Source organism: Hylobates moloch, unplaced genomic scaffold (assembly GCF_009828535.3).
Source record: "Hylobates moloch isolate HMO894 unplaced genomic scaffold, HMol_V3 SCAFFOLD_10, whole genome shotgun sequence".
Taxonomy (NCBI): domain Eukaryota; kingdom Metazoa; phylum Chordata; class Mammalia; order Primates; family Hylobatidae; genus Hylobates; species Hylobates moloch.
In genome coordinates this window covers 57,888,451-57,911,381 of record NW_026652285.1, presented here as the reverse complement: position 1 = coordinate 57,911,381, position 22,931 = coordinate 57,888,451, and the positions used below count along the sequence as shown (strand labels likewise).

The window sequence follows — 22,931 nt, the reverse complement described above, 5'->3', positions numbered from 1 at the left end:
CCTTTCATAGCACGACAGTACTTATTATTCCTTCATTTATTTGATACTTACTGAGCATCTGCTATATGCAGATAGCACTGGAGAATGATAGAAGACCTTACAGAATAACAGGGGAAACAAGATAGAGACAGAAATAGCCAAAATATAGGATAGAAAACAACGTCTCATAACATGGGGAAAATAAGGTGCCATGACAAATTTATCATGGTTATTATAGAGTTATTAGGAAGATGCCAACAATAAGTTTTCAGGAATGCTAACATACTTATTTCTGACCAGGCTAAAGGCTCAAGTGTTACCACTTTCTAAGCTCAAACTTCAGCAGGGGGCAGAACAATTTCATCTCAATTTAAAATGAGACTGTAAGTACACAGCTAAGACTGAATTGTGTATGCCAGAAGGCTGGCACCCCTAGCTTTCTGCATTATGCAATCACAGTCAGTTTCATTGATTCAAGATAGCAGGAGTAAAGGTGAGAGAGAGAACCTGAAAGAGAGCTGTAGACCTCCTTCACACACACACATACACACACACACACACACACACACAGACACACACAGCAAGCTATTCTGAGGACAAGGCAACTGAGTGGCAGATTGAGCTGCGTTAGACCACTGTGGGTGGAAAGCCACCGCCATTCAGACCTCAGCCATGCTGCCTGGACTCCTGTGGCCTGCTATGGGTAAAAGAGGAAGTAGTCAAGAGGAAAATAAAAACCACAAGGAAAAAAAAATCTTTAAATGCTTATTTATAATACTCAGTGGCCTATTTAAGATGAATTCCATTTATGGTAATGAGCCTTTAAATGAGGCCATTTAAAATCGTTACATAGACTCTGCCTGGCATTAACCACAATACTTAAGATTTCCGTGAAGACAGGACCTGGGCTTTGCAACATCATTTACTCCTGTGGTTTTCTGGTTGGGTTGTAAAAATCTCAGGGATCCCTGGAGACTTTTCCAGGAGTTTCTTAGGGGAAAATGTGGTCATGGTAGACTCATTTAATTTGTGTCTGCTTGATCACCTCCAAGTATCCCTCCCAACACCAAAATGGGATTTGTTGTTATGAGATATGGAATAGAATGCAGAAAAGACCCACCACCAGTTTAAACCCCAGTAATCCAAAATGCTTCCTGGAGCTCTGAGTACATGCAAAACTAAAGAGTCTTTCTAAAAGAAGATATCATTAACTCAGCAGAAGGGATAAAGAAGGAAAGGAATGTTTCAATTATGAATACAGCAATGTTAATATGACAACACAACACTGGTGCACAGCTGGCTTCTTTCTGCAGCTTACTGTGCAAGCTCGATGATTATGACAGCACATTACACTTTTATCTTTAGGTTTCTACCTCTCCCACTGGATAACAGAATCCAGGAACATAGAAACTTTTCTCCCTTTATCCCCATGGCCCTGTGCCATATCATTTTGATTTGTAATAGGTACACAATTAACATTTGTTGAATGAATTGATTAAACATGCTTCAACAAGATTATTGAGACATAAATTTGAAATTGAAACTCTAATTTTTAATCTAGCAAGAAAATTTTACACAATGTTGCCCTAAATTTTTACACCAAGTACTTTACCCTATCTCATATATCTTCCTTTAGTTTGTCATGCCTATTCCTATGTTAGAAGCATTAGCGCTTCAATGCCCTGAATTCACTTTATTCCAAATAATTGCCAATTGCCAAGACTTTCACCATATAACACCCATTACACCTATTAACTTGTTGTCTCTCCAGCAGTGACATCTTCCAATCTGCACAATTTCCTTGTGAATAAGGATGGATCTTCATAAAAAGACTCCACAATTTAGGCAACATAGAGTTTAAGCAAATGCCATTGCTTAATCTTCAAAGGCCTCTTCCTGGGCCCACATCTGCCCCACAAAGCCTCTGCATTAGGATGCTTTGAGGTGCCTTACCATAAGAATAGTAACAGTTCATATTTGTTTAGTGGGGACAACGCAAGGAATTGAGCTCACTTGGAAATCCTCGCTGTTAGTCATCAACACCTTTCAATATGTTTTCTGCCATTTTACAACAGAAGAAAATGGGACTTAAAAATAAATATTGAATGTAATAACAGACCTGGAAGAAAATCTCACAAAGATGGGTGGGGAGAGAGAAGAACTACCTCTCCTCCAATGTCCCCTGTCCTTAAGATGGACAAAAGTGAGCAGAGTTTTGCCCATTTTTATTTCCTCCTTGAATAGGTTTGCTTGACTTTAGGGCCTGGATCCAACAGGAACCAAACAGACGCTGTGAGATATAAAGTATAGCCGTTTTCACACAAAGCCCCCTTCTTTTTCTCTTTTTTCCCTCTACTAGAAATTATTTATGTAAAAACAACATTTAAACGAATCAGAAATGATATGTCACTACTGAGATTTCTATTTTTTTAATTACCGAATTTCAGAAATGAGAAATAATAAACCACGAGGGAATAAAAAACTGAGAGACTGAAACTTGAGAAATCATTTTTCGAGAATTTGGTATACAAATAGATCTGCAACATCACTCATTAAAAGAAAAATACTTAATTACCCCTTCCTTTGAAAACTTTTCCCCAAATGCCACAGAAAATCATTACTTACAGTTCAGACAAGTCAAGGTGACGGAAATGTTTCCTAGACAAACTCGTCAGTTTGTTTCGGGTAAAATTGCTGAAAGGAATCAAAAACATTAAACATGAATTTAAAATGTTACATTTTAGGAACACAGTATTCACAGAGAGATTTTGTTTTCAAAATATAATTTTATTTGATCATTATACATGCTTTACTTACATCCAAATATCTCTTTTGCTTAGAGTGATAGCTGAGTTTTTCCTCTAACTTTGTCTATATTTTTTCTTTGCAGGAAGGGGTAGCATAAACATATTGTGTATTTTTAATGTCTTTTTCACCCAAAAGCTTATTTTTCATATGTTGATTTGCAGCCAAGTTATATATCTCATAGAAATCCTGATTTTTTGAACAATTAATAGGAGGATATGTAGGAGTAAATAAAATTTAAAACTATAAACCCGGTAGGGAAAAAAGATGCCTTAAAACTAAAGAGCATCATGGATATTTTGAAATTATGCGGCATACAAAACTCTCAATATTAACTGAATTCAATACGTCTTTATAGGAAAGACATTTTATTGATGAAAAAAGTCTACTGAGATTGTTTACATATGATCTAGATAACCACATACCTCCACAATGAGAACAAACAAAAATTAGGTAACAAGGAATACGTCAGATTTCATCTTGAACTATTCTAGTGACATACTATCTTCAGATTTGGACCAACCAGACAATAAAAAGATATATTTGTGATTAAAAAAATAATAATTTACTGACATGTTCCAAACATGTAATTTGATTCTATAAAAGAGTTTCCAACAATCAGTGCCATGAGATTTTGGGGTAGGAAACTCAGAGCCATAACCCTAGCAGCTGACTCACTCTGCGAATTTGTTTACTGTTTAAATTTATTTAAAGAGTGTCCGATGCTTGGGCCTCAAGATGTGTTTAATAAATAAAATGAATGTAAAACAAACATCAACTTCCATAAAAACAGCTAAGACTTCTACAAACCACAGGAAGTCAATGAGCCTTTCAGTGTGTGTTTCCTGCCCAGGAAGGCAAGTGTCGGGCTGAGAGTTGGATAAAACATGAGATCTAGCCAGGCGCGGTGGCTCATGCCTGTAATCCCAGCACTTTGGGAAGCCGAGGCGGGTGGATCATGAGGTCAGGAGATCGAGACCATCCTGGCTAACACAGTGAAACCCCATCTCTACTAAAAAAAAATACTAAAAATTAGCCAGGCGTGGTGGCAGGCGCCTGTAGTCCCAGCTACTGGGGAGGCTGAGGCAGGAGAATGGCATGAACCCGGGAGGCAGAGCTTGCAGTGAGCCGAGATTGCGCCACTGCACTCCAGCCTGGGGGACAGAGCGAGACTCCATCTCAAAATAAAAAAAAATTAAAAAAATTAAAAAAAAAAACAAACCACATGTGAGATCTGAGGGTGACAGTGATCCTGGCCCCTTACCTGAGGCTTCTCTTCGCTGTCAGCCCAAGGAAGTCATCACTGAAGTATCCTGGTGTGTCTGAACAGTCACACAGTCCTGGAGTTACAACCAGGAGCTAAAGTATGAACTAAGGCTAGTCAGTTGATAAGAAAGAACCTACCACTCTGGTGTCTCACAAATCATGAATGTGTGTGTCCACTCCCAGCTTAATTCTATACTGAGATCTCCACTCATCCAAACCCCTACCTACACAAGGGTACCCTCCTTGCTTCTAGGCATGCATCTTCTGTCTACACACTGAGTATAAAGTGCTCACCCACATGAAAAATAATCCACCAGGAAGTTGTAAAATGTGCCCACATAAGTATCTTCTTTTGGAACGTGAATTAAGATTGGGTTTCGGCCGAGCGCAGTGGCTCACGCCTGTAATCCCAGCACTTTGGGAAGCTAAGGCTGTTGGATCACCCGAGGTTGAGAGTTTGAGAGCAACCTGGCCAACATGGTGAAACCCCGTCTCTACTAAAAACACAAAAATTCACTGGGTGTGGTGGTGCCCTCCTGTAATCTCAGCTACTTAGGAGGCGAGCCAGGAGAATTGCTGGAACCCAGGAGGCAGAGGTTGCAGTGAGCCAAGATGGCGCCCTTGCACTCCAGCCCGGGCAACAACAGCAAGACTCCTTCTCAAAAAAAAAAAAAAAAAAAAAAAAAAGGTTTCACTGGTATACAATGCATTGAAAAGTCAGTCTGCCTGTCTTTTCCACAGTCTCTAAGGCACAAATGCTTTCATCTTCATCAGAAGTCCCAATCTTTCTAAAACAAACAAACGAAAAACCAAAAACCTGCTTTCCTCCTCAAGAAAAAGGAGGAGAGGGCAAGCAAAGAAAGAGGAGGCTTAGGGTGAAGGGTCTCCCTGTCTGCTGGTAAAACCGCCGCCCCGCGGAGCTGCTGCCTCTGTGGGGCTGCCAGCAGCACCGCAAAGAGCAGCGTTACGGGCCAAAGAACAAGATGAGTCTTATGAGCCATACTTATTATTGGGGCCAAAAGCCAAAATGGAGGAAGAGGGGAGGGAAAAAAATCAACAATCCTCTTACTGTTTGATTATAGGGCTTTGCAAGGGAGCTAATTAGCACCTCTGCAAAGTCCCTGGAAAACACAAATACCAGCTTTTCTCACAGTCCCTGGGCTCTTCGGGGCTGGGCAAGAATTAAAGGCATCAAGAAATAACGCAGTGACCAGTCTCTGGGGCTCTGGGCAGTCCCCATGTGATGCTAATATGGACAGGGTAGGGGGAGAAGTGGTGAAAGTGAGAGAGAGGATCCCATTTAAATTTCCCTAAAACTCGAAGTGAAATAGACTGATCTTGTATGCATTTTTATATTGCTGGGGAAACTCAGAGAGATCTTCAGTATATCCCAGGGGTAGAGAGAAACGCTTTTAATACGTATTTTGTTATCAGCTCCCTTGCATCCCACTGCATTGATATTTGAGGTAAGAGTGCAATTTGCATGTGGAAAATCAGGGGACCACCACCCAAGCTAGTCCCCAGAGTCCTCCATCATAAGAATAGGTTAGGTCTAAGATCCGGAAAGGCAGACACCTGACTTAATTCCTTCCTTCCTCCCTACTGTTCTTTTGTCCTGTGAATATACGAAGCTTACTGCCATCTGATGACCTCTTCATAACTACCTGGTACTTGCCTATTTCTCTCTGTCTTACTATTCAACAATGGCTATAAATGTTAGTAGCATTTTGGCAATTTGATCAGGGATTGACATCCCAACTATTGCTTCTTCAGAAAACTGTGTAAGATATGTATGTCCCTTTAGTTTCTCATTTTAAAACAATTCTTCTCTGGAAGCTAGGGACAGATATTTGACTTTATATAAGCTGTGTACTGCACAAAGAATACCACCGGCTGGGTTTGGTGGCTCAAGCCTGTAATCCCAGCACTTTGGGAGACCGAGGTGGGCGGATCACGAGGTCAGGAGATCGAGACCATCCTGGCTAACATGGTGAAACCCCGTCTCTACTAAAAACACACACAGGCCTCTTCCTCTCGGTCCCATATTGAACTCGATTTGGAAGAGACGAGTCTGGTCTCAAAATGGAGGTAAAACCGCCGCCCGGTCGTCCCCAGCCGGACTCCGTCCATCGCCGTCCCCGCGGGGGGCAGGAGGGCCATGATCCAAAGGAACCAGAGCAGCTGAGAAAACTGTTCATTGGTGGTCTGAGCTTTGAAACTACAGATCATAATTTAAGAGAACATTTTGAGAAATGGGGCACACTCACAGATTGTGTGGTAATGAGAGACCCCCAAACAAAACGTTCCAGGGGCTTTGGTTTTGTAACTTATTCTTGTGTTGAAGAGGTGGATGCAGCGATGTGTGCTCGACCACACAAGGTTGATGGGCGCGTAGTGGAACCAAAGAGAGCTGTTTCTAGAGAGGATTCTGTAAAGCCTGGTGCCCATCTAACAGTGAAGAAAATTTTTGTTGGTGGTATTAAAGAAGATACAGAAAAATATAATTTGAGAGACTACTTTGAAAAGTATGGCAAGATTGAAACCATAGAAGTTATGGAAGACAGGCAGAGTGGAAAAAAGAGAGGATTTGCTTTTGTAACTTTTGATGATCATGATACAGTTGATAAAATTGTTGTTCAGAAATACCACACTATTAATGGGCATAATTGTGAAGTGAAAAAGGCCCTTTCTAAACAAGAGATGCAGTCTGATGGATCACAGAGAGGTCGTGGAGGTGGATCTGGCAATTTTATGGGTCGTGGAGGAAACTTTGGAGGTGGTGGAAGTAATTTTGGCCGTGGTGGAAACTTTGGTGGAAGAGGAGGCTATGCTGGTGGAGGTGGTGGCAGCAGAGGTAGTTATGGAGGAGGTGATGGTGGATATAATGGATTTGGAGGTGATGGTGGCAACAATGGCGGTGGTCCTGGTTATAGTAGTAGAGGGGGCTATGGTGGTGGTGGACAAGGATATGGAAACCAAGGTGGTGGATATGGTGGAGGTGGTGGAGGATATGATGGTTACAATAAAGGAGGAAATTTTGGTGGTGGTAACTATGGTGGTGGTGGGAACCATAATGATTTTGGGAATTATAGTGGACAACAGCAATCAAATTATGGACCCATGAAAGGGGGCAGTTTTGGTGGAAGAAGCTCGGGCAGTCCCTATGGTGGTGGTTATGGATCTGGTGGTGGAAGTGGTGGATATGGTAGCAGAAGGTTCTAAAAACAGCAGAAAAGGGCTACAGTTCTTAGCAGAAGAGAGAGCGAGGAGTTGTCAGGAAAGCTGCAGGTTACTTTGAGACAGTCGTCCCAAATGCATTAGAGGAACTATAAAATTCTGCCACAGAAGGAACGATGATCCATAGTCAGAAAAGTTACTGCAGCTTAAACAGGAAACCCTTCTTGTTCAGGACTGTCATAGCCACAGTTTGCAAAAAGTGCAGCTATTGATTAATGCAATGTAGTGTCAATTAGATGTACATTCCTGAGGTCTTTTATCTACTGTAGCTTTGTCTTTTTCTTTTTCTTTTCATTACCATCAGGTATATTGCCCTGTAAATTGTGGTAGTGGTACCAGGAATAAAATATTAAGGAATTTTTAACTTTTCAATATTTGTGTAGTTCAGTTTTTCTACATTTTAGTACAGAAACTTTAACAAAATGCAGTTTCGAAGGTGTTTCCTTGTGAGTTAACAAGAAGATCATTGTTAATTACTATTTTGCATGAATTTTGCCAAAGTTAACTGTAAAGAAACACCTGCTGACTTGCAGTTTAAGGGGAAATCTATTCTCCCCATTTCCAAACCGTGATATGAATGGGTGCTGACATGTGGAGAGAATAGATAATTTGTGTGTTTGCAATGTGTGTTTTAGATAAATAGGATTAGGTATTTAAATTAGCATTTGTGAATTTAATAGCAATAAGATTACCTTCAAATGAAAAAAATCTCAAAATTTCAAAAAAATAAAAATAAAAATAAATAAAAACACACACACACAAAAATTACCCTGGTGTGGTGGGGGGCACCTGTAGTCCCAGCTACTCTAGAGGCTGAGGCAGGAGAATGGCGTGAACCCGGGAGGCAGAGCTTGCAGGGAGCAGAGATTGCACCACTGCACTCCAGCCTGGGCGACAGAGCGAGACTCCGTCTCAAAAAAAAAAAAAAGAATACCACCAAAATCATCCTGTCATATAACATGAAAAAATATACAAAGTGGCTTTCATATTCATAGAAATAGCATGCAACAAGGAAAATATACAAAGTAAAGTGAAGTAATAAGTAAGTCTAGTCTATTAATAAAACTATAATTAGCCAGAGCCCACTGTCCAAATCACAACATTAGGAGAAGTGATGTGATAAAAGAGCCAGTAAAATGCAGTTGTTGAGTAATTTGGGTCTAAGGTCAACTGTAATGAAAATACCAGAACTTAACCACTGAGGTCATTAATTACATCTAAGTGACTGCATTAGAGCATTTTGCCTTTTTCTTCTATCCAACTTCTCTCTTGTTTAGGCTATCAAGGCCTACGCAGCCATCAGATTTGTGCAGGCAAAGATTTGTGCAGACTGCAGAGATGATTCCAAAGAGCATTTAATTGAAATGTGTTAATAAAGTTCCCTGGAGTTTTATCACATTTTTGCAGAATGTTTTATGTCTTAATTTACAGACTTTATTTTTAAAGTGACTTCATCATTAATGCCACCTATAAAATATGAAGCTGTGATATTGGCTTTATGAAATTAATGTTTCCCATAATATCAACAAATTTCAATAGAGTGTCCAGGCAATCTGCTTCTAAGTGAATGGTTTCTTTTGTAACTGGCATGGAAATCAGTTGGGGAACTGTTCTCCTTAAAAAAAAGAAAGAGGACAAACCTTATAAGAAAGGCTGATTCTCTATGGATGATACAGATTTTATTTCCTGTGCTCTTATTGTAAGAACATGGAGACGGGTTGGCCCTGGAGTCATAACTCTGCCACTTATGATCTATGAATCTGAGCAAGTCCTAGAACTCTCTCACTCTTATTTTATCTATGAAATGTGAATAAAAAAGATCTGTCCTACCAATTGTCAGAAAAAAATCATGTGAAATAATCCAGGTGAGGGTCCCATAGATAGACTATGACATGTAAAGTATCATTGCAAAGAGAATTTGGTACAGCAAAACAGAATCAATGAATGCAGGCAACAACCTTCTGGCAGAAGCTCCACTAAAAACTCAGGGGATGGGAGTACAAGTCTGAGCTCAGTGATGCATATTCTGCACTTAGGTGATCTTTAGTTTAATGAAGACAACTCTCAGGAAAGCCATGCCTTATGGACTTAAATGCCTTCATCTAGAGGATTTAGCAACAAACAAGCTAACAGTTCCCATTTTCCACATTTCCATTTGACTTCCATGGACAAAGCATCAACAAGACTTTGGGGAAATATTTCCCATTGTTAATAATTTTCTGTACCTTTGGCATGTCCCATGATTGATTTTTCTCTACCTTTATCAATCCATGATGGATGACTTTGGGAAAATGAAGGTTCAAAAGAGATTCCTATTGTGGGGGGAAAAGCACCAGTAATTTTTATTTCCCTATAAAGGCCAAGGCCAAGTCAGCTTCTTTCGATTCCACTAGTTTGATGTCTTCCAGGGAGCATGTCATGATTCCAAGGAAGAAAATCAAGAACTCTGTGCAAGGACACAGTTTTCACATCAGACTCCTTGCTGCTAGCCTATTGCTCTGTCCAAGATGGAACTGGCCCAAAAATTCATGAAAGGGAATAAACAGCCTGTTCTAAGTACCCCTCTGAAGCTATTCAAAAAATCAAACAAAATCAGAGCTAATGTTTCTAAGCTATTATCACAGCTACACTAACTTTAAAAAGGGAGGTTTCAAGTTGGAAAAGAAGGAAAATAAACAGAGGGGGGAAATATTGAATAAAATGGGTCCTGGGAAGCAAAAGAATCAATCTCTACTTACATGTGCTGCAGGTTGCTGTTTTTCAGAAATGCTTTATGAGCCACAAATTTTAATCCAGAATCCACAATTGTCCTGTGAAAACGCATAATTTCACGCATATTAGAACAAACCAGTGAATGCCTGCCTGAGCAGAGTAGACAACAGGAAAAATCTCTGAGATAATGTGTGCTGGTCCTGCGTACTCACAGATTTCTCAGTCCCACGTAAGCTTCAACATCATCTTCATTGATGATTTCTAACCTTTTCTGATTTGCAATGAAACTGTAACAAAGCAGAGAGTGAATCTCAGTGACTCAGAATGTAGGCAGCAGCACCATGAAGAACTCCCATCCACCTCAGCCAGGTGTCCAAGGCGCTCCCTCCACACCCATCCGAGCCTCGCCATTTTTTTAAATATGGCAGGAAAGCAAAATTGAGCATGACTGAGCAGAAACCATGACTGACCAGTTTCATGGTCAATAACCCATTCACTGGGTTTCATTTCTCCTCATGTTTTATCATTCTTTCACCCAACAATTTCACTTTTCTTTCCCTTTCAGAGTATCACCAGTGTACATAGGTGAAAACACCATGAAAATGCATCTACTCCTCTCAAAGGTGTTTCCACTCTTACGGTGAGAGCCACAGAGATTCTGCTGTCATCACTGCACAAGAAAAGTCGCATATTTCCTCACATTTCAAGAGAGACAGCCACTCCTTCCTTTACCTCCTAAAATACTAAAGTGCATTTTCCCTACCCCTTCCTCTTTTCTCTCTATTTTCCTGGCCCAGCATCTCCTTCTTCTGCTTTTGTCAGTAAAAATATCAATCTTTCCTTTGATGAACCACATTTCACAAACCCCATATGGCCTTAGCGCACTCTCCACGGGGACCCTCCTCCCTCCCCCTTCCCCAAAGCCCTCCAATATAGGGGTGAATAGAGAGAAAACTCCATCCCTTTGGCCACATTGGTAAGCTTAGAGATGTGCACATGATCTCAATTACACCAAGAGGAGTCTTCCCCGAGATTAAATAAATGAATGCTGGGAAAGAGAGAGTCTCTGTCTTTCTCTGGGATCATAGCTGAAGGATGGCACAGGCCTGGGGCTTCCATGGGGAAATTTTCTGCTACAAGGAAATAGACTGTCCAAGAATGAAGTCAGTCCACAGAAAGAAGCAGAGCTAAAGAGGCAGAACTCTAAAAATACCACTTGAGCCTTTAGATACAACTGTCTTTGAGGCTAGATGTCACTAACCTAAGTTGATCTTAATTTCTATAATTTGCAATCAGTAAAGTCCCTAGTGATACAAACAAATAGCTATTAAAACCATCATCATGGAATTTCCTATACTCTACCCTGTACTACAGTTATTTAAGTACCTGTCTATTCAGTTTTCTTAGATCACAATGTCTTTGAGATTGTTAGATCTGTTTTATAATTCTTAATATGCATTACAGCATCTGGCTCAGTACCCAGTACAAGGTAGGTACTCTAAGGATGGATGGATGGATGGATGGATGGATGGATGGATGGATGGACCGATGGATGGACCGATGGATGGACGGATGGAGAAACAGATGAACTGCACTTGGAGTTACAAAGGCATTACAAGAAATTATGCCAGGATGAAATCTCCCCTTTCTTTTTGAAAAAATTAAAGATATATAACATATTCCAATTAAGACACTGAAAACAAATATGTAGCCCTGCTGTTGACAATGTGAGTTAAAATGAAAAAAATATTAAATGATGGGGAGGAACATACAGCATCTATAGGTCCCCCACTGTGTGAAAGAAAATGATGACAAGCTGTATGGTAAGGGTTTGGACACCTCTTTTTAGAAAATAAATTTTAAAAATAAAAATCAGTAGATTCTCTGAGAAGACAAAATTATACCAAAGAGAAATACTTTTAAAACCATCCACACAAACATTGTCCCCTGTTACATAAAAAACCAGCCTCCAGGATAGAACGGCGACTTCTTCTGAAAAAATTCTTAGTTGTCCCTGATGCCCAGGGCCTGGCACACTTAATAAATGTGCAGGAAGCTTTGGTTCCCTTCTCTCCTCCCACCACACATAGAAGAAGGAAACATTTTAAGACTTGAAAGGAATGCTCAATTTTTAACGTCAAATGTTTCAGAGTTATCATACTTTAGATACATTTTTGCAAGATTTTTCACCAACATTTTTAATAGAGACCACAGTGACCTCACTCTTCTAAATGATCTCACAATAAGAACTGCATTCCAAAGAGCCCTGAATGTTAATACTTTTTCTCATGCAACTGACAGCAAAAAGGATAATGTGGGCGAGTTTTCCTCTGGAGTCACAATCCAGACTTCTAGGCAAGCCTGTCCCCTCCTACCAGCTGCGTAAGCATGAGGCCTGTCACTGTCCTGAAGTCATTAAGAGTTCTTCCTCACTCTTTTCCTGGATTATCCTTGCATCCTCCATGCTCACAACAAGGGCCTGGAACTCAGTGGGGACTTTATTATGATCTGCACAAGGCACTCATCTTTAACTTTTTGTTACTTATGCCCTTTCTTTTCATTTTGCTTCAGACATTTAATTTATAAACTCCCCGGTTTTATTCGACAGAATACAACAAACCAGAAAATAAAAATGGAAGGCATAGAGGAGAGAAAGACAGAGGTAGAGATGTCAATGGATTGCACAAAACTATGTGGGCAAAAATAAATAAATAAATAACTTAATTTAAAAATAAAAATAAATAAAAAATAAAGAGATATCAATGGAGCCCGGAATTCAGTTTAGAAATGCATACACTAGTTAGGAAAAAAAAAAAAAAAAAAACACATAAGCTTAATTCTATGCTTTCTAGTCACCAGTGCCCAAGAAAGAAGGAGATGAGGATAAATTTGGTCAATGGTAAATTCACAGTATTCATGAGATGAAAATGAGCCAATTAAGCAAAGTACCACTATTCTGAAATCTAAGACCAGACAGGAAATTTTGCTGAAAACCATCAAAAGCACCATCAAAAGAAGTGATGAAAAATGGTCACTAGAGAATACTCTTCTACTGTGGGGGCAAGAATGCCCTGGATAAATAAATACATTTTTCTTCTTGTCAAGATGGAAAGACCAACAGAAGAGCTGCATTAAAAGTTCAGCAAGGCCCAGGCGTGGCGGCTCACGCCTGTAATCCCAGCACTTTGGGAGGCCGAGTCGGGCGGATCACGAGGTTAGGAGATCGAGACCATCCTGGCTAACATGGTGAAACCCCGTCTCTACTAGAAATACAAAAAATTAGCCAGGTGTGGTGGCGGGTACCTGTAGTCCCAGCTACTCAGGAGGCTGAGGCAGGAGAATGGTGTGAACCTGGGAAGTGGAGCTTTCCAGGAGCCGAGATCACGCCACTGCACTCCAGCCTGGGCAACAGTGTGAGACTCCGTCTCAAAAAAAAAAAAATTTCAGCAAGGGCTCCTCTAGTAGTAGATCCTAAGAATTCCCCCTCATAAGCTACTACGTGTAGTCATGTCCACAATATAGATGCTAGCTACAAACTGCTCAGGAAATCTACCCCCTAAGAAACTCTCATTAGCTACCACTAAGTGAAGAATCAAATCATAGGGTTAGAAAAGAAGCCAGTAAGGTGAATAACAGGCAATTCACAGAGGGAAAATTTCAGTGGCCAAAAAACATGAAAAGTTGCTTATCTCCTAAGAAATGTGAAATGTAAATTAAAATAACAATGACATACTATTCCTCTCCCACTAGATTGACAAAATGTTTAAAGTCTAACAATGTAAAACATTTCTATGGATGTGATGAAATTTCTCTGAAATTGTTGGAGGAAGTGTAAATTTTTATAACTACTTTGAAAAGCATTTGGCCTGTATCTTGGAAAATTGTAAATCAGAACCCTTCATGGCCCAGCAATTCCATTCCAGGTATTCACCCAAGAGAAGTTCTCACATATGGACTCAAGAATAGTCATTGTAATATGATCAGTAGAATATTACAACATTCATTGTCACAGAGTCAAAAGCTGGAACGACCCAAGTGTCCATCCATAAAGAAATAGAAATTGTTTAAAATAAGGTGTGTAATATATATATATATATGTTAGATTAAATCAGATCTACATATTGGAACAGAAAGACACTGCTATGCTAAGTGAGAAAGAAGATAAGCAAAATTGTATACTGATATGTACATGTAATATAAAACAATCTGTGTGAACTTTTAAACATACACAAAAAATAATACCACATAGTGTTCACAGTCAAGTAGATATGCAAAGTATAGAAAGATGATTCCAAGGAAGGTGGCCTTGGGAAAGGAGAATGGGTCTGGGTTTACACACACACACACACACACACACACACACACAGAGAAACTATTTATACCATTTATGTTATTAAACTGCTAAACTATTTTATTAAAAGAAAAAATAGTTTAAAAATATTAAACTATCATTTCTGAATGTAATTATATAAAGTTATGTCATTATACTTTTCTGAATTTTTAAAATTTATGAAGAAAAAAGAAAAGAAAGAGAGAGACAGCAAGCAAGAAAGGATGGGAGGGAGGGAGCGAAAGAAAGAGAGACAGAGACGGCAACAACCATACAAAGGAAATAACTGCAGGAAAGCCAGACCCCAGGGTTTCTCAGTGACTCAGTGGACAAACACACCTGAGCTCAAGTTCTTGGTTCCCTAGACAACCCAAACAGCAAACAGCTAACAGCTTTCTTTCCCTGCCCCACAGCCTCCGGATGGAAACAGAAGACCAAGGTGCGTGCTGCGCTGCCCCCTCCTGGTGACTTCCACCTGCCTCCAGGAGGATCTCCACAGCCCCGGCCTCTCCTGCTCTCTGCCTCAGGGCAACTGATCCCAAAGGCATAGGGTTAGGAGGAAAGAGGAAGTGCCAGGTCAGGGCCACTGATAGGCGAGCAGCAGGCTCTTTCCCAGAAAACCACTCCCCACTGCCCCTGTTAAAGTGCAGTGACACTGTGGGCTCTTCACCGAGTCAAGCTCTGCTTAATAAAACACATCTCCAAAAAGGGTGCAATTCCCTCAAGGGAGCAGTGGGAAGGCCCAGAATTGTGGCACACACCCCAACCAGGAGATTTCTCTCCATGACAACCTCAAACTCCTCTAACCTAGGCCCACTGCTCTAGAAAGCTTAGGCCCAGGGGCTTCCAGGCACAGCCCCTCCGCCCCCAGAGCCCATGTCCCCAAACTTGCCTCACAGGAATCTCACATGAGGTCCACGAAGCTTTCATCTTCTCAGAAAATTGAGCTTCCCTCCACCCCCCAGCCTGCAGACGTTGCTTGCATGCTCTCTTAGGCAAGTCAGCGGCCCTTAAATAGTGACCAAGAGGCATGCTGAATTCGGATTTTTTGTTTAATTTGGTACTCCTTAGGAATTTCTCTCACCTCCTCAGTCCCCCAGGGTCCCTAGCCCTCATCCTTTATTAATAATCTGCCAGGAATCACTGGTGGCCTTCAACCATCCCGTTCTGCCCAGAATGTGCCTTCCTCCCTTTCCAAGTCCATATACAGGACTCTTGCTAGGACCTCATATTATGACGGCTGTTTTTGCTGTGGTTTTTTGCACATTTACTACATCCCAAGGCCATTAACTACTGCCCTAAAGACTGGATCTTATACGTTAGGGTCTTCTCAATGTACTCATCTAAATCTATCCCAGGACCCTCCAAGACTACTTGAGTGATTTGTAGACACAACACCAAAAATGCTTTTTCCAATCAGAACATTTTTATTCCATCAGTTGGCATGCAGTTTTAGCATTTATTACACTCGTAAGTTTGCAATTAAGAATTAGAGCAAGGGGAGGTACTCTTTGTACCCTCAATTTTATTTTTCTGTGAATCTACCTGACTCCATAACTGAATTGCTAGCTCCTCATCTCATCTCACTGATCTCTGTTTCCTAGCACAGAGCTGATGCTCAAGGAATGTATGTTGACTTAGGGCACCCAAACAGGTACACTGATCCTCCACCTGGAGTTTGTCACCATCACAGGACACAGCTTCACTTCTCATGCAGAAAACAAGCAAACAAAGGAAAGACAATAACAGAAGGGAGTTGAAAGCTGATTTGGAACCCCAAATTTGTCCAATCTATAAGCTAATTTAGATTACAACAACACAACATATTCAAACCAACTACTTATTTATTTAAGTGATAAAAACCAGCTAGCCACAGTGGCTCACACATGTAATCCTAACACTTTGGGAGGCCAAGGCAGGAGGATCGCTTGAGTCCAGGAGTTCGAGACCAGCTTGGGCAACATAGTAATACCGTGTCTACACAAAATTTAATAATTGGCTGGGCATGGTGGCAGGTGCCTGTGGTCCCAGCTACTTGGGAGACTGAGGTGGGAGGATCACTTGAGCCCAGGAAGTTAAGGCTACAGTGAGCCATGATAGCTCCACTGCACTCCAGCCTGGGTGACAGAGCAAGATCTTATCTAAAATAATAATAATAATTGCCCTCAGCAGATAAGCATTCATTTGCCACAGAACCCCAACATGTGAGGAATGTAAGACTAGAAATGGCTCCAAGACTCTTCAAATCCAGCTATTCTTGATCTTGAAGGAGATGATGCTCTAAGTAGAGACTGTGGACACTGCCACAGGATATGATGAGCCAAAAAGAAAAGGTTTTAAGAAGAGGTACATGCACTTGCCCTGTGAGGACACAGTGGAAGGAACTACAAAATATTATTGGAAATATATATTTATTTATATATATTTAAATAATTGGGCAGGTCAGTGAAGGCTTAAAGGGAGAAAGGGCATTGAGCTCAAGCTTTGAAGAGTGATCCAAAAGTGGACAGATAAAGAATTAGAACATAAAGTACATGCTATTTGTCATCTTGTTTTGTGTGTCACCAAATCTTCTCCAGTCTCAATTTGACATTCAGGACCTTTACTAAGACATTTTTCTGAGGGTGAAGAATTTCCTCTTCTTTGGCTTAACAAAAAGCTTATAGCTGGCTTTTTGGAAAATAAGAGAAAAGAGGTAATTTTAGAGAAAATTCACAGAAATACTTTTGAGTTACAGGTTCCTGGAAAGGGTCCTCATTACATTTTAAAAGGTTTCACATTTGCTTTAACAACCTATCAAATAATTCCTCTAGGTAATCTTTTCAAGCAACAAGGAGTAGTATCTAATGCATCTTGTCTTTACATATATTAGCTTAATAGTGGTATTACTCAAAAGAAAAATTCCCCTTTAGCCTAGACTTTATTACCTGAACTGTACTTTGGCAACACATCAAAATGAAATGGAAGCAGCTGTGAATATTTCAAATGGTGACTCTTCAAAGTGGAATCATTTCCTGCTACCCCATCCTCCCTCCTTGTAGATAGATCAATAAATAGATAAATACACAGATAGAATTTGTTTTTGTTTTTGTTTTTGTTTTTTTTGAGACGGAGTCTCACTCTGTCACCCAGGCTGGAGTGCAGTGGCGCGATCTTGGCTCACTGCAAGCTCCACCTCCTGGGTTCATGCCATTCTCCTGCCTCAGCCTCCCGAGTAGCTGGGACTACAGGCACCCGCCACCACGACCAGCTAATTTTTGTATTTTTAGTAGAGACGGGGTTTCACCGTGTTAGCCAGGATGGTCTCCATCTCCTGACCTCATGATCCACCTGCCTTGGCCTCCCAAAGTGCTGGTATTACAGGCGTGAGCCACCGTGCCCGGCTGATAGATAGATTTTTATCAAATCTAATCTATCAATCAATCTATCTATCATCTCCAGATGATATCAATCAATCTATCATCTCTAGATAGACAGATGATTGATTGATAGATTAGATTTGATAAAAGTAGATAGAACTCAAATTCCCAGGCTTACGGCCACGGCATTTCAACTATGATAGGATTCTCTCTGCTCTAAGATTTCTTCCATAGGGAGTAGAATAATCCTTTTCTTAAAAAAAAAATTCCCTTGGTCCCTGGGTTCACAGCTAGGCAGTTTCAGTTTCTCAGCAAAAATGCTGAGAAAGAGTTCTGAAAGTCAATCCCTGAGCAGGTGCAGGTGATACAAAAGATTGGACTCTCAGTCTGTGGCTCTATTCTTGAGGGGGTATGCACCCCAACTGTGAGGATGTGAATAAAAAGAATGCTAAATGAGCAAGCCCAAAATCTAAATTTGAAGAGCTTACTACTACATGCTGTTGAGCAGTGGCATTTTCAGTTTTCAGTTTCTTTTTGGCCATGAGCTTTGAAGTAGCACCAGTAACTCCCTCTTTATGGAGTGCTAACTGGTGTTAGCCAGAAGGCTACCCAGGGACTGTCTCCTAACAAAATAATGCTACCAGGAGAGTTCTATGATTGTTCCCATTTTTCAGAAGATGAAACTGGGGCCTCGCCATGCCAGGTCACTTCCCCTAAGTCACATAGCTGCCAAAACAGGATTTGAACCCAGATGTATCTGCCTCTGAAGTCTGAGCCCGTAGCCACCGTACCACGCTCTAGGACTGGGGACTTGTAAATCCAGCACCTTCATGATAAATAATTTCTAGGGTTTTTGCATAATGGACCTTTACAAATAATCACGGCCCAAACACAACAGTCAATGGAAAAGAACAGGGATACTTTTTAGGATGATGTCCTGTATTATACCTACATAGAGCAACAATAGGAGATAAATAAGAAATCTTCAGATTCTTACACAATGCCATCCTCTGAAAACTGCAGCTTATTAGAACAGCCCAAACACTCTGGGTATTTACAAATTTGAGTGCCTGGAAAATAATTGGTAGTGTAGGATGAGGGCTAAACATACTGCACTAGCTTCACCTCTTACTGGCTATATGACCTGAGACAAGTCCCTACGCCTCAGTTTCCTTGTCTGCAAAATGCAGTAATGACAGTAACTGCCTCCTAGGGTTGTTGGGAAAATTAGAAAACCAGACTGCACATGAGAATTTCAATTAATGCTAATTATTATTTAAAATGAACAGACCAGGTTCAAGGCCTGGCTTGGTTACTAACTAGCTAGTGAGCTTAATGTCACCCGGCCTCTAGTGCAAGAGGAAATTTGAATTGATAATATCTCAGTTCTCTTCAGTACATAAATTGTAAGAAAAAATCTTCAAAATATTATACAGAAAAAAATTACACTCTGTATTTCTCTCTGAGTGTTTATATAGCATTTTTCTTATCTGTTCCCACCAATATGGTGATTTCCAAAAGGGACCACCACAATTTATGATGAGAAAATCATGAGAAAAAAAAACTTAACATTTTCTTTCTTCATAAAACATATAGGTCTCTATAAGGAAAGGATAACTTTAATTTGACTTATTGCCATAGCCCTGAATGCAAGTTTAAGACTGGATCTCAGCCTACAAGTAGCATGATGGGTAAATCTGAGCAACTGATGATCGGCCAGAGGTCACAGTCAAAAGCACGTGGTCTGGATCTGGCCAACAAGGGTGCTTTACTTTTTAGAAAATTTTAATTAGTCACTAACATTTGAGATTGAAAATTTTCACATTTAAAAAGTTTTGAATTTTCATGTTGTCTTAAGAAAACAGAAGGTCCATGAAACCGAACCAGCATCTCCTCCTGGCAACCATGAGCTGTGCTGCCCCTGGGTTGTTTGGAGCACATTTCCAGTTGGTTCCATCCTGAGCAACTTCCGATCTTTCACTGGCCCATGGAAAGATTTTATGACACCTGATTTAATTCTTACTCATAAGAGACTTTAATGCTCCAACTAATCTCCTACATGAATAGGAGATGTATAGAGCTCCCATGCATAGCAATCTCTAAAATCAACCTCATCAAATAAATGCTACCAGAAGAGTAGCACACAGAAACTGTATGTAAGCCCTGGGTGTGGTGGCTCACGCCTGTAATCCCAGCACTTTGGGAGGCCGAGGTGGGCTGATCACTTGAGGTCAGGAGTTCAAGACCAGCCTGACCAACATGGAGAAACCCCGTCTCTATTAAAAATACAAAATTAGCCAGGTGGGTAGCACATGCCTGTAATCCCTGCTATTCAGGAGGCTGAGGCAGGAGAATCCTTGAACCTGGGAGGCGGAGGTTATAGTGAGCCAAAATCACGCCATTGGATTCCAGCCTGGGAGTCAAAGTGAGACTCTGTCTCAAAAAAAAAAAAAAAAGAAAAAAGAAAAGAAAAGAAACTGTGTGTAAAATGACACAGAAACTACAATTAAAAATTAACAATGTCTTTAAGTTACTTTTATCTGTTCTGGAAACTTTGCAAACTTCTGTTGTTAAAAATGAATTAATACTTGCATAGACATAGCCAAGGTAATTTGATAGTTGGTATAATGGTAAATACAATTCCCAGGAGAAGCAAGGGATGGGTTTTTTTTCTGACAATTTTTTTCTTCCAATTTATTTAATTAATATCATTGTATATTTTACATTAGGTCTCAGATCTTTCATAGGTCACAGTAATCCACGACAGCCAATGGGAAGACAATAACTGAACAGGTACCATGGCACCATTTTACCATATTAAACCATGAAGAGTTCCAGGACAAAAATGACACTGAACTACTCTCCAAAAAATAAAAATGGCTTAAAAGTTGACGTTTAAGCCACAGTTTTTATTTGGAGCAGATGTACTCTAACATCGGTCAGAAACACAAGTCAGTTCATTCAGTGACTTGGGGTGCCCTCGGCAGCTAATTCATCCTGGCAGGCTCACAAGAGGACCATCTCTCTCAGGGTTGGAGGCACCACGGGAGCCTAAGGGAGCTTTTCCTATGGCTGGGGAGGCCGTCTGGTCACACCTGCTCCTAACAGCTCCTAGGCCAAAACCTTCTCCGCTGCTCTGTGGGGTGGAACTCTGGGATTTCAATCAAGCATTTGTCTAAGTTCTGAGGCAGTCACAGGGCTGCTTCCCCCAGGAAGCCTGCATCTCTGCTGGTACCTCTGCAGCTCATCTTCATACTCAGATAGGGTAGCTTCCACCCGAACGAGCACACAGACCAGGCTGCTTGGTTTTTATAAAAGGATGTCAGCCCCCACCATCTGCTTGTTTGGTTTTCAAAGAGAACAGATCTGGCCTTAACCAGCAACAGAGACTAAAATTTTCCAGGCTCTGGTCAAAGGGGACAACTTCAAATCATGTGCAGTCCAGTTTCCATCAAAGCCTGGTTCAGCAAAGGGCATGTAGGAATGGGAGTCTAACATCCTGAGTTGTATCAGTGTTATAATTACAGCCCTGGGATAGGAGATTAAATTCTTGGGCTACTTTAGCCTCCTTGCAGAATTGACGTCCTTGTCACTTCCTCCAACTTTCACTGGCTTTCTCAGGAAGAAGAAAATGAAAGCTACTTCTGGATTTTTCATAAAAACTGTGTATGACATCGCTTATTGTTCCTGCAAAAGAAATTCCTTTTGGAATACACTGCCAGACAAATCTGTGTTCCTGTGGAATTAGTAGGCATTCTCCTTCCTAATAATGAGTTTCTCTTTTCACTGCCAGGAAGTTGGGGACAAATGTTGCACTCAGTTACAGCAACTATGCCAACCATTAGGGTTAGTTGGAGTTCTTGTCTTTAATTCTTTCATCCCTCTCATTTTTACCTTATTAATTTTATTGTATAAAATAATTATAATTCAAATAGTTATTCAAATACTAATGAAAAACTGATTGTGACATTTTTAACATTCATTCCATAAAAATTAAATGGTCTTTATGTACAATATGCTGACACTATAGAATTACCCTATACTAGTTGTTTTCAAGAAATGGGTTAGTAAGTAATTTCACCTATGATTTTTTAAAATTTCAGAGGCTGGAGTGCAGTGGCGTGATCTCGGCTCACTGCAAGCTCTGCCTCCCGGGTTCACACCATCCTCCTGCCTCGGCCTCCCGAGTAGCTGGGACCACAGGCACCCGCCACCACCCATCACCACACCTGGCTAATTTTTTTTTTTGGATTAAATTATCATTTTTTTAAATGTCTTTTCCTCTTTCGCTGTTATTTCAGGCCAATAAATTTCCCATTTATGACTCTTGAAGAAGAATCTCCAATGATTCGCCTGGACTGTAAGAATTCTAAAAAGCATTCAGGTCAGCACAAATCACAGCAGAACACAGTTTTGAAAGCTCTTGGCCTCCAGTCAGGACAAATCATTCCATATGAAGAAAATTTTTGGAACTAATACTTCTTCTCCAGCTTCAGGATAGATCAAGCATGGCAAAGAGAAAAATGAGCATCACGCATCATGTCAAGAAAGGAGAATGATTCCAGTGGTAAAATTTTAGGATCTCCATGAAGGTCTGTTTTGATATTGGCACAATTTTTCAGCCAACAATTTATAGGCTATGGGAGTAAGGAAAGGGAGTGAAGTTCAGGGACACTTCCCATTTTATCTTCAGCGTTTCACTTCTCATGTTAACCTTCAGTCATTTTTATAGAAGGCTAGAGATTACTTTCTTTGGAGTTAAACTGCAAAGATGCTAGTGGAAAGAAATTCCAATAATAGTGGTTGTGTAAGGCCACAATAAGTAAGTTATTTTGCAAAAGGAAAGCATGAATATCTGAAGTCCTAAACAAACATCTTATTTTGAAAAAAAGCTTTTAATTCAAGGGATATATTACTGTTCAGAAAGATGTACATTTTTGAGGTACCTAGAACAGTCAAATTCATAGAGACAGAAAGTAGAATGGTGGTTGCCAGGCACTAGAGGGAGGTAAGGTTATAGGGGGTCATGGTTTAGAGGGTACAGAGTTTCAATTATTCCAGGTGTAAAGAGTTCTGGAGATGGATGGTGGTGATGGTTACACAACATGTGGATGTACTTAGCATCACTCAAATATGAACTTAAAAATGGTTAAAATGGCAAACTTTATGTCACGTGTGTTTCACTACAATTCTTTTCTTTTTTAAAAGGATAAGATGTCTATGTTTTAAAGGCCTTACAACTA

At 40.4% G+C, this 22,931-nt stretch overlaps 2 protein-coding genes across 8 annotated transcripts in view; one reads left to right on the top strand and one right to left on the bottom strand.

Moving 5' to 3' along the window:
- The window catches only part of NTRK2 (neurotrophic receptor tyrosine kinase 2), a 545,280-nt gene that overhangs the window by 323,403 nt on the left and 198,946 nt on the right, over positions 1-22,931 (bottom strand). For 5 of the 7 annotated variants that reach the window (XM_032164403.2, XM_032164410.2, XM_032164411.2 and 2 more), the window contains exons 2-4: positions 10,212-10,286; positions 10,026-10,097; positions 2,605-2,673 (exon numbers count right to left, since the gene is read on the bottom strand). In XM_032164403.2, coding sequence (XP_032020294.1) covers positions 2,605-2,673; positions 10,026-10,097; positions 10,212-10,286 — 216 coding nt within the window. Of the gene's footprint in view, positions 1-2,604; positions 2,674-4,048; positions 4,144-6,071; positions 6,098-10,025; positions 10,098-10,211; positions 10,287-22,931 lie in introns of those variants that run through there. The other 2 variants (XM_058445160.1, XM_058445159.1) reach the window with 2 other exon arrangements.
- Positions 6,118-7,537, top strand: LOC116814171 (heterogeneous nuclear ribonucleoprotein A3-like). The gene has a single exon (XM_032761234.2). It carries the CDS (start codon positions 6,133-6,135, stop codon positions 7,270-7,272), a length of 1,140 nt encoding a protein of 379 aa, XP_032617125.1. The 5' UTR covers positions 6,118-6,132; the 3' UTR covers positions 7,273-7,537.

Coding starts and splice junctions, on each gene's coding strand:
- LOC116814171 (XM_032761234.2), top strand. CDS start 6,133: ATGGAGGTAAAACCGCCGCCCGGTCGTCCCCAGCCGGACTCCGTCCAT.